Genomic DNA, 12255 nt, shown 5'->3' on the forward strand with positions numbered 1-12255 from the left:
TCTTTATAGATTCTGGACACTAGTCCTTTATCTGATATGTCGTTTGCAAATATCTTCTCCCATTCTGTCAGTTGTCTTTTGATTTTGTTAACTGTTTCCTTTGCTGTGCAAAAGCTTTTGATCTTGATGAAATCCCAGTAGTTCATTTTTTCCCTTGCTTCCCTTGCCTTTTGCGTTGTTCCTAGGAAGATGTTGGCCTTCCCATTTTTCATTGGTTCTTCATATTAACTGATCATAAGCCCTTGAGCTATAGGTTTGTTTAAATAGAAAAAACATGTTTTACTGCTAGATGAGGAGTGGGAGTAGGCAATGAAGGAAGCCAACTGAAGAAGGATCTGAAGTGCTTCTTGGGCACTTCTCTTCTTCAGTCTTGTAGGCATTGCAGTGCCTACTATTTCTTCTTTGTCTTCCTTTCCTCCTCCCCGCAAGTGCTGCGGAAATCTCAATCTGCAGACTTAATAGAAGATACCTTTTAAAAAATCATGGTGGTTTTGCATTTTCTTGCCCTGGTATTTGTCTTTTAGGCTCAGACTGTCCCCCCTCTCAATTCTGTCTGTACATGTACTGATGAATTAGGTTGACAACTATATTTATAGTAGTCTTATGATTAACACTGTGAGATATGTTTAGAGAATTTAGAATCATGTTTTCTTTCTCTTATTGTTTTGTGTTGTGCTATCATTTTCTTATCTTGGATCACAAATCTTATCTTTGATTCTTTTTTCATATTTCATATTCAGTCAGTGTTCTAAAACTTGGTCATTCTTTTCTAGGATATAGCTTTCTTTATTTTCTGCACTTTCGTGTTCTGGTTCAAGTTTCTGTATGCTGAGATTACAGATGTTTAGCCAAACACATTGATTCTAAGCCTTTGTTTTTCTGATGTTCCAGTTTAATTCTTTAAAATTACTTTCATCAGCAATTCTCTTTCATCTGTCCTGAGTCCCTACTTTTTAGGGAGTGCCAGAGTCTAATTCTGCCCTACCTAAGCAACCTCATTTTCCACTATTCTCCATTGTAGAGGAGGGGAATTCCAATGTACTGTATGTGCGTCTTGTGACAGGCAGGCACTGGGTTAGGCACTTAACATGTATTAATAGCTTTAAATCTTTAAAACTGCCCTGTACGTTGATATTTCTATTTCCTTTTTATATATGAAGAAACTCATATTTATAGAAATCATATAATTTGCCCAAGGTCAGTTAACATACATGGAATTGGAATTTAAATGATCTACCTAAGTGTTCTCCCAAAGCCTAGGTTTTGTCTACATTTCTCTCTATTGAATTCACACTTTATCAGGTATCCCCTTTCTTTGGTGTATCCCATAATGCATCTATTTTTAATATCATATTTTTAATAATAGTATCATTTGGCTCTTCTGAAATTCTTCTATTCCTTTTTCTACCTCTCCAAATTATATCTACCATTAATGGATAAACAGTGTATTTTCTGTATGCCTCTCTGAATTTTATTTGTCATGTATGTTTTTTTTCCTCCACTTTTGTAGCATTTTCAATATTTTATTCTATTTCCTGTGCTTCGTATGTGTTAGTGTTCTGTCCACAACTGGAGCAGAAACTCTTTGAGGGCAGAAGTTGCTTTAAAGTCCTACAAGCAAGGCATGTAGAAGGTTGTCTATTATCTTATTAGTTGATTGATCATATGGACATTTTTGGAAAATTTGTTCTAGCTTTTAAAGATTTAATTGAAACTTAAATCATTTTTGCCTACTTGTGTTTCCTTGTATACTAGTTTGTGTTAAAAATTAAAAGCTCTGAACTGCTGCATTTGGAACCAAATGTTAAGGAGACTTTTAACTTTAAAAGTTTCATTCAGTTTTTTTCATGCTATTACAATCAGCTACTTTAATATTTAAGTTCCTGAGTTAATAGGAAAAAGAATACTGATATCTTCTAGTTGACTCCCAACTCTTTAATCTGTTCTCCTGCTTATTAACTAATTTTTGGAATATCAGTCAGAATATCTAACATATTGGAAATAATATTAAATTCCCTTTCTATAAATGTAAAATGTCATTAATATGGATTAAAAGTTCAGTGGTAAATTGAACTGGCTTTGATCAGAATAAACAAATAGTTTTGTTACTTTATCTGTGTTGGGATGACTTCTTGACTTTACTTACAAAGAAATATTTTATACTCTGTTTGCTTTAAGTTTAGGAGAAATTAATGTCAACTTTACTTTTTTTTAAAGATTTATTTATTTAGAGAGAGAGTGTGCAGGGGTGGGGGGAGGACCTGAGGGAAAGGGAGAGAATCCTAAGCAGACTCTGCGCTGATTGTGGAGTCTGATGAGGGCCCAGTGCCATGACCCTGAGATCACAACCTGAGCTGAAACCCAAGAGTCTGATGCTCAGTGGACTGCACCACTCAGGCACCCCTGATGTAAAATTTTTTGTATAATGCTAAGATGAATCCAATTCTTTTTTACTTTATAACATACTGTTTTTGAATATCTCTTGTATTATAAATATTTGGAAGGTTACTACTTTTTCTTGATGATTACTAACTTGGATTAATTCTTCATTTTAGTTTTATAGAAATATGTACAGTTTACTCTGGGTTTAACCGTATTTTCTAGTGCTATATAGCCTTATTTACCATTTTAATTCTAATTGCATTTTTCTCTGAGTTAGATTAGTTTTTTCTGTGATAAATGTAATCTTTCCCCTTTCTTTTTGTTGTCTTAGTGTAGGTTTAGATGAGATGCTTTCAAAGAGATAACTTAGGAATAAAAACTTTAGTTCAGGTGCACCTGGGTGGCTCAGTGGGTTAAAGCCTCTGCCTTCGGCTCAGGTCATGATTCCGGGGTCCTGGGATCGAGCCCTGCACTGGGCTGTCTGCTCAGCGGGGAGCCTGCTTCCCCCTTGCTTTCTGCCTGCCTCTCTGCCTACTTGTGATCTCCCTCTGCCAAGTAAATAAATAAAATCTTAAAAAAAAAACAAAACAAAACTTTAGTTCATGGTATCCAGTGTTTACATTTTTCTAATTTTTAAGTTATTCCTTGGAAATAAATCATTCCTTTTTGGAGTCAATTTCTGTTTTAGTTTAGATTTTTTTGTCATTAAGCAATAGAAATAATTCCGATTACTGTTGGCTGAAGTAATTTGTTGAAAGGATTCACCGATTTGAATTAAGAACTAAAGTGTGCCTTGGGGGAGATGGAAGCTTAAACATTCTGGAGTGCTTAGAGATGTGAACCAGTAGAACTAGTATGCTCACTTATAGAGGCTGTCACATCAGATAATCAAACACCACTTGCTTTGTATTTGTTCTCAAAATTTAATTCCTAGTACATCAAAAAAGTATTGAATTCCTTGCCACCACCCTGTCCTTGATGATGGTAGTTTGGATGTTTGTGTGGGTTTGGTGATGGGTGGTATACAGGGTTATGTGGTTGGCTGTCCTACTAGAATCACAGGGCATTGGGGTGAAGTATAGCTATTCACAGGAAAAAAGGAAGGGATTCTGGACAAACACTAGACATGTCCACTAAATTTTTGCCTTTAGTATTTAGTCCACGTAGGTTGACACATCCATGTACACAAATCTAGGAAGTTTACTCCTGTCATGTGGCAACTCTCCTGTAGTCAGCTGCAGTTATAACCTTGTCTCCAATGGTAGAAACCAAAATTTCATTCAGCTACCATAGCGATTCTGTCTCGTAATTTTGGAGAGTAATTTGATCAGTTGATAGTAGGAGCTAGATTGTAAGAAATTAAGATGATTTTGAGTAGTGGGAAAGAGGAACCAAAAGATCACAAATTAAAGAATTATTTTTTATTGTATTAGATGACCTTAAAGTTTGGACAATCATATAAAAGGATGGAGGTAGAAAGGCACACTATAAATTATTCTGTAACATCAGAGATCTACCAGAACATTTGGTCACCTTATTTAAAGTTTCTGTACCTCTGTGGATTACTTATACTAAGGGAATGGTATGTTTTATAATGTTTATTATTTTTCAGTTACATTTTTGAGTGGAGGTCACTAATATAATTTTCTGTGTCCTAAACTGGACACCATCATTGACCTCTAATATAGTGTCAATTTCTTTGTAAAATTTTTTTTACTAAAGAAAAAAATAATGTGATGTGTAATATATCATTGACAGTGAATAGGGAAATAGAAACCTCAAAATTGGAAGTTTGCTTTTGTATCTTCTGAAAACTACAAGGTTCTCTACTTTGGCGTGGACAGATAAATTTGGAGAACCCAGATTGTTTTTTAATGTGTTTGTTTCCCTTTCCTGTATATATTGTCATGGTTATTTGGCTAGTGTGGCATAATCGTGAAACTTTCTTTTTGTTCTAGCTGACATCTGAAATGTTTGAAGCAGATCTTGAGAAGGCATTGTTGCTAAGTAAATTAGAATATGAAGAACACAAAAAGGTATTTACACATTTATTAATTTAGATATTTTAGAAGTTTAAGTGTTCAGAGGTTAGGACCAACCTTTCTAAAGATTGTATAAGAGTTCTCCATTAAAGTTTATCCTAAAAATTCACCACTGTAACAAATTATTATTAAGAAGTTTTTTAAAAATAATTTTTTAAAAGATTTATTTAGAGGTGGTTGGTGGCTTAGTGGGTTAAAGCCTCTGCCTTCAGCTCAGGTTATGATCCCGTGATTTGAGTGGGGAGCCAGCTTCCCTCCTCTCTCTCTGCCTACTTGTGATATCTGTCAAATAAATAAATAAAATCTTTTTAAAAAAAGAAGTATCTATTTATTTGAGAGAGAGCAGGGGTGGGGAGGAGGAGACTAGGGAGAAAGAGTCCCAACCAGACTCTGTGCTGAGCATGGAGCCCAACATGGGACTTGATCCCATGACACCAAGACCATGACCCACATGGAAACCAAGAGTTGGGTGCTCAACTGACTGCACTGCCCAGGTGCCCTGTTACAGTTTCCCCCCCCACCAAGATTCATTGTTTATGTACAATACCCAGTGGATTGGAGCCTTTTTATTTTTTATTTTTTTAAACATCTTTATTTTATTTTATTATTTTCAGTGTTCCAAGATTTTTTTGTAATAAGACTATTCCCTAGATTTTGAGAGGCAACAAACTGAACTTTGGTGATTTGAAATATTTCCTTAAATTCATACACCCAAGATGAAGAGAAGAGGGGAAATGAAATTAATAGCAGATGATTTATTTTAATTTATTTTTTAAAACACAGGAAATAAGTAGATTTAAAAATCCAAGTAAGTATAAGTACATGGGCATCCACTAAGAGACTCTCTGCCGGAGATAACCTGATAATTAAATGGGAGGCCATTCCTGATGTTTTGACTTTGTGAACTCTGAATTTTATCTAAACTGTAATATTGGGCTGTGTGCTGAAGTGCATTGTACAGCTCAAAACTATAGGAATGTTTAAGTAAAAGGTAGTGTTGGCTTCCAGTTTCTATATTTAAATTGAGCATTTATTATTTTCATATAATTTGACATTTTAGTTCTTTATATGCATTGGAAATTGTTTTGGTCTGTAAAATATATTCAGTTTGTGATTGTAGTCATAAGTGACCCTGGTCATGCTTAAAGGCCTTTACACTAGCTCCTTCACTTAAGATGAAGGGAAGAGAGGAATTAAAATTTATAGCAGGTGCTTTTGCTTTTTATTTGTATTTCAAGGGAAAAGGATGAAAGACTTTGTATATAATATGTGTTCATTTCATTTTCAGTGTCCCTATTCGTGTTATCCTGAATAATCAAGAGTAACTATGATCCTTATTGTTAGTTGCCCATTTAAACACAAAACTGGCAATTAGAAAAATGAATACAGCGAGCTTTTGTATTATTTAATTATTAAAATGGACTTTCAGGGCGCCTGGGTGGCTCAGTAGGTTAAGCTTCTGCCTTTGGCTCAGGTCATGATCTTAGGGTCCTAGGATCAAGTCCTGCATTGGGCTCTCTGCTCAGCGGGGAGCCTGCTTCCCCCTTTCTCCTTCTCTGCCCACTTGTGATCTCTGTCTATCAAATAAATAAAATCTTTTTTAAAAATGGACTTTCAAGTTACACTGGAAAAGTATAAAAAAAAAGTTCTTCTGACTTGCTTAATTCAGAGATAAAATTTATCAAATAGAGCACTATCACATAATAATTTATTGTTATGAGATATATGTCTAGATTCTAAAGCTAAAAGAACTAACTATATCTTTAGATCTATATTGCTTTATGTAGATGGTGCTGATAAAATATGCTCCCAGCCAGTTTTCTTAGCATGGTCATAGGTCTGTTACCCAAAAGCATTGGTTCTATCAGACATTAATGACTTTCAGAAAAGGGAGGAACTCTTATTGTATGCAGTGGTTAGTTTGATGTGATTGCATTAATGTAGTAATTGAATTTTAAGTCAGTATTCCAATAAAATAACTATAATTCTTTCAGTGCATTTTTTTTTTTTAGGAACTAAAGTTTGGGATGGAATTTTCTTTCATTTTTTAAAAAAGATTTTATTTATTTATTTGACAGAGACCACAAGGAGGCAGAGAGAGAGGGGGAAGCAGGCTCCCTGCCAAGTAGAGAGCCTGATGCGGGACTCGATCCCAGGACCCTGAGATCATGACCTGAGTCGAAGGCAGAGGCTTAACCCACTGAGCCACCCAGGCACCCCATCTTTATTTCTTTTTTTCTTTGCTTACTTTAGAATAGAGAGTGCACATGGAGAGGAGGAGCAGAGGAAAAGAATCTCAAGCACACTCCTCACTGAGTGTGGAGCCCAATGTGGGGCTGAGCCTCATGACCCTGAGATTATGGACCTGTGTCAGAAATTAAGAGTTGGATGCTTAACCTGATGAGCCACCCAGGCACCCCTGTGATGGCATATTTGTTTTCTGTTCTATTACTCATTTGCTAAATATTTTTTTGAATAGCCAAAATGTGCAAAGCACGTCATAGAAAGATAAAGACATGGTCCCAGTGCAGTGTGAATTCAGAAATATGGAAGACTTTTCTTTGCCTTTGATGGGGATGGGTTTTAGAGAAGGATTATTAAAGAGGAGTCTTAACTAGGTTTATTAAAAGGTCAAGTGTAGGCCAGAGAAAGTAGGCATTGTCAGGGATACGTACAGGATACGTGCATGTGAAGAGTATAGCATCTTTGATTTGAAGTTGCTAAAGACACTTTCTGAAGGATAGGATATAAAGAATCTCATGCCCCAGGCTAAGGAGATTGGGCTTTATAAATCTGTTGGCTGAGAACTATTGAATATTTTTAACTTTTAGATTGATTTCAGGTTTTCGTTTTAGAAACTTATGCTGTAGCCGTGAAGATGAATTGAGGGGCTAAAATTAGAGGGTGTTGCAGTGTCCAGCAAAAGAAGATAAGGAAATGACAGAAGGGCTGAAGAGAACAGAACAGATATAAGAGATCTTTAGGAGATAAACTCCACAAGAGCTTGTGACTGATTTGTATATAAAGTCTGCAGGAAGCAGACACAGGTGACTTAGGTTTCTAGTCTACACAGTTGTATAGATGATGGTGGCATTAAACAAGGTACTTACTGGAGGATCCAGGAGGGCAGGCAGAGTGAACATATTTAGTTGGGCTGTGCTTACTGAACAGTGCAGCTGAGTTGTCTGTACATACAAAAATCAGTGTATAGGTAGAACTTTAAACTTCAAGGAACAATGGGTATAAAGCAAAAGAATATCTTAAGAATGGAATAATGTTGAGAAGAGTTAGGAAATGAGAAGCCAGTGAAGGAGACTAAGGAGTATTCAGAGTGTATTGAGAAAACCAAGAGGTGTTTGAAAAAATAACGTCTTTGGATCTGGCATTGTGGGGGAGGTTGACCTTAATTTTAGTGGCAGAGAACCGGGGGAGCCAGATTTGGCGGAGGTGGTGAGAAAGGAAATTGACTATAAATGATTGTCTTAAGTTTGGTCCTGAAATAAAGAAGAGGTGGCAACTAGGAGAAGTCATAAGCCACAAAGTATAGCTTTTTGTTTTTATTTTAATGTTTAAGAGGCAAGAGATTGAGTATATAAATAAAAAAGAGCTATCCCTGGGGCTGGTGCCTGGGTGGTTCTGTCAGTTAAGTGTCTGACTCTTGATTTCAGCTCAGGTCATCGTTTCAGGGTCATGAGATCCAGCCTTGCGTCGGACTCTGTGTTGAGAGTGGCACCTGCTTAAGATCCTCTCTTTCCCTTTCCCTTTGCCCTTCCCCACTGGCATGTGTGCTTTCTCTCTTAAAAAAAAAAAAAAAAAGAACTATCCTTTTATACAATTTGGCTAGCTTCATGTATTGATTTTTTAAATTTGCAGTTTATCTTTAAAAAAAATAAAACTTTAATATATTACCTATAATGGTATATTGATTTTTTACCAGTGGTAAACCAAGCTTAATTATCATTGGTAATTCTTTTTAGGAGTATGAAAATGCTGAAAATGCTTCAACTCAGTCAAAGGTTATGAATAAAAAAGATAAAAGAAAGACTCATCAGGGAAAAGACAAACCTCTCACAGTATCACTAAAAGATTTTCAATCTGAAGGTAATTTATGTACAAAATCTATTATGCTAGAGAGACTATTTTAAGTTTGTATACTTAAGTTTTAAGTTCCTTGCTAATTTTTAAAATAAGTAAAAATTGTTTTGGTGATGTGTTACTGAGATTGTGAAAAATGTAGACCTGTTTAGAAAGAAAGAATGTGGGGGGGTATTTTAAAAACAGTCATTAAATCCCCATAAAATTTCAGTACAAATTTATCTTTTTGTATCTGAATTTGTCCATTTTCTAAAATTCACTGAAAGTAAAAATTGTAGTTTTTGAGTCATCTTGAAACATGATTATTGCCGTTATAAAGTAAATGGACTTGCACTAGACCAAGAATAGTATTTCACCCATTTTTGGTCAACCTCTTCAAATTATCTGGAACTACACCTTAGAAAATTAAAATGCAAATTTTGTAACTTTATAATCTCATTTGTATTTTTTTATTGAACAGAGAAGACAAGGAAACTACACCATCCTCCAAACTTTTGAAGACAGACCATAAAGTACATTGTTTTTGATGTGAGGAATCATGAAAACCCTGTCTGTGCTGTAAAATATGGTAGCCACTATTCATGTGTGGCAATTTAAATATAAATTAATTAAGATGAACTAAAATAAAAAAAACTCATTAGTTACATTAGCCACATTTCAAATGCTCAGCTACGTGTGGCTGGTAGCTTCTACATTAGACAGCACAGGTATGGAACATACCTTACAGAAAATTTTTTTGGACAGCATTGTGCTTACGCCAGTCAGAATAGTTGCTGACAAAATTAACTGTTGTTTGTTCATTGACAGATTGATCTATTTGACTCATATGAATTTAGCCTTAATACACTGGGCATTTATTCTGTGAGAATTAATAATACTGTAGCAATAATTAAAAAAAAACCCACAGTGAAATACTTTACTCTTTTCAGAAGCAAGCCTATCTGTGAAATTAGGAATAAATTTAGAGCATTATGTTGCTTTGGTTTAAGGATCAGGATTGTTTTTCCTCTAGTCTGCCTCTCTTACTAAGTTTCTTATTTGAGGTTAAAAGGTCAGATGTATATTAGCGTTTTCAATTTTGGCAAGAAAAATTTTATATAAAATATAATTAAAAACTAGGCAGAAACATGAAAAGAATGCTTTTAAAAACTTCTTTATTTCTCATATGTTTGATTATACGTGCTATGTAAATTTATTAGAATAAGAAGGACATCAGTATAGTACTGTTAAAAGGAAGGTAGACGACTATTTCAAGATATGGTTAAAGCAGTCGTGATTCTCAGGTTCTGGCATCACGTTGTATGCTAAGTAAAACACACTAGAAGAATGGCTATGATGTTAGGAATAAAGAGGAAATTAGGAATAAATAGGATTTTGTAGTTTGAGCTGAAACCTGTGATTTGGACATTTATTATACTTATAGATCCTATTCTGATCAACAGATGGTTTAGAGAGCTGTTTTAAATTCTCAGTCATAAGATTGCTATTCTATTAAATTATTGTTAGTCCTTGAGAATATAAATTTTCTTCTATATACAAGAAGCAATGTTAAATATTAGATATCCCAGTCATCTCTAATTTAAGTAAGAACACTTGCTCCCTCTGTGTAGTTTAGTTTCAACCTTGAATCTGTGTGGATTCCCTTGTCTTAGTTTTCCTCATTCTGTAATCCCTTTCCAGAAATGCTGTGTTGTTACAGAATCAATGATTTGCTTAATCTGGGTATATTTCATATTACCTTCTTTCTTTTATTCATTTTATAAATATACATCAATTTTTAAGATTTTTTTACAGTATTATCAAAACACTATGATGTATATTTTTAAAATAAACTAAGAGGTTTAAATGACAAATACTATTCTGCTTTTTTTTCCCCACAAAGGTAGTGTTCTATACAATTTTGCAGTTGTATTACCTTGAGATTTCATCTTAGACATATTTGATTCCCTTTTTGTCCCCCCAAAATTATGTGAAGCCAAAGACCAAATTATTTGGAGTTCAAATGTTTCAAATTTAATAATACCCTGTGGTATGGGTGGCATTTAACTGAGTTACAAGATACGGTCCCTAAGCTGAGCAAATTAGTAATTATATGTTGAAATTTAACATCTTATACCTAGAGAGGGAAATCTGATATCTTAGACAACCCCCAAGGGACTTTTGTAACTCTTACTATGATTTTTAAATTCTTCTCAATTACTTTAAATATTTTTACCTATTGGGTATTAATAATTATTAATACTAATAAAATATTAATGGTAATTTTCTTCAATGAACTTTCATCATTTTTTTTCATTTACAGATCCCATTAGTAAAAAGACTGAGGTAAGTGTTATTGTAACTATCTTTATTCTAGAAAACATTTGATGATTTTAAGAATAATACTTCACTATTTGGCCGTAAGTCTGAGACTTAGCCGTATAAAGGATAGCCCATAGATTTGTTGTGGATGAATTCAGTCATGTTGATCTGGCCATTATAAAGTTATAAAATACGTTACAGTAGAATAAAAATATTATTCACATGAAGGAGGTATAATATTATTTGGCTTTAGTACCCTAATTTGTGAGTGTGTACATACCCACCCACACCAAAAGGTTACACATGTAAGCTTAAAATTTTAGGGAAAAGTGACGTAACACTCCAGTCTTTATTAAAAATATCCTGATATCCTGAAACAATGTCTCAGGATATTTTGGAATTATGGAAATTGTGTGAGGTAAGATGTGATTCTGTAGTTTATAACTATGGATCATTTACTACTTTTAACATTCACCATTAGAGGGTAGTGCAGCCTACACATAACTTCCTAGGGCTATTGATCACTTTTATTTTTAAGACTCCAGTACCAGATCCTACAAACCTTTTAGAATTGGGAGCTACTATAATATCTTCTAATATTGAGGAAGATATAAAAAAATGTTGGGAGTTATTTTGACTACTAATCTGAAAATTTCACTGTTCTGTTACATATGTATTCTTGTTAGTAATTCCATCAGTTGATTTTTTGAATGGTCAGAGATGTTTCTTGTTTTTACTTTGTAATACATGTATGATTTTTGGCCATTTTTGAATCTGTTTCAAGTATTTACTTGACAGGTTAGGGAAATGAAATCATCTCTAGAAAACCACATCTAAATAATTGTCACTATGTTAAAATTACAGTCCTTAACTATGAACAGAAGCACAAAATCAATATGTTAAAATGGATGGTGGAAATTCTTTTTATTTGAAAACCACTGTCACCATTTTTTAGATTAAAATTTAAATGACCACAAATAGAGTCTGAGTATTCATTTTATGTTTGAAAGTGAAAAACATGTACTTTTGGACTGATTCCATTTTTTTGAATCCATTGACTTATTTGGAGGATAGCTTTGTGTAAACAAGAAAGCATATTCAAATGGTACACCTATTTCTAAGAGACTGCCAGCAACTGTTTGTGGAGGGAAAAATAATTTTTATAAACTGTGCCATGGTTTTTCTTCTTTCCTGATTTGAAAGAGGAAAAAAAATCGAACTGACAGGAGCTCATGTATTTAATGTATTCAGTCTGTGTTGTATTTAAACAAGCATAGATAGGTATTACAGCATATATTTTGTCTTTCATTGTAGTTTTAGAGCTGTGTTCTGATTGTCTTCTGTTGATAAATAATTTGATATGTAATAAAATTCACTCTGAATAATCCTAATGATTAAGACATTTTCTACTTTTGTAAATGCTATCTAATTCTAA

At 34.0% G+C, this 12255-nt stretch overlaps 1 protein-coding gene across 3 annotated transcripts in view; it reads left to right on the forward strand.

Annotated features, from left to right (window-relative positions):
• The window catches only part of GKAP1 (G kinase anchoring protein 1), an 80546-nt gene that overhangs the window by 19249 nt on the left and 49042 nt on the right, over positions 1-12255 (forward strand). For all 3 annotated transcript variants that reach the window (XM_059411787.1, XM_059411785.1, XM_059411786.1), the window contains exons 5-7: positions 4341-4418; positions 8402-8525; positions 10822-10844. In XM_059411787.1, the coding sequence (XP_059267770.1) occupies positions 4341-4418; positions 8402-8525; positions 10822-10844 (225 nt within the window). The remainder of the gene's footprint in view (positions 1-4340; positions 4419-8401; positions 8526-10821; positions 10845-12255) is intronic.

Source organism: Mustela nigripes, chromosome 9, assembly GCF_022355385.1.
Source record: "Mustela nigripes isolate SB6536 chromosome 9, MUSNIG.SB6536, whole genome shotgun sequence".
Lineage (NCBI taxonomy): Eukaryota > Metazoa > Chordata > Mammalia > Carnivora > Mustelidae > Mustela > Mustela nigripes.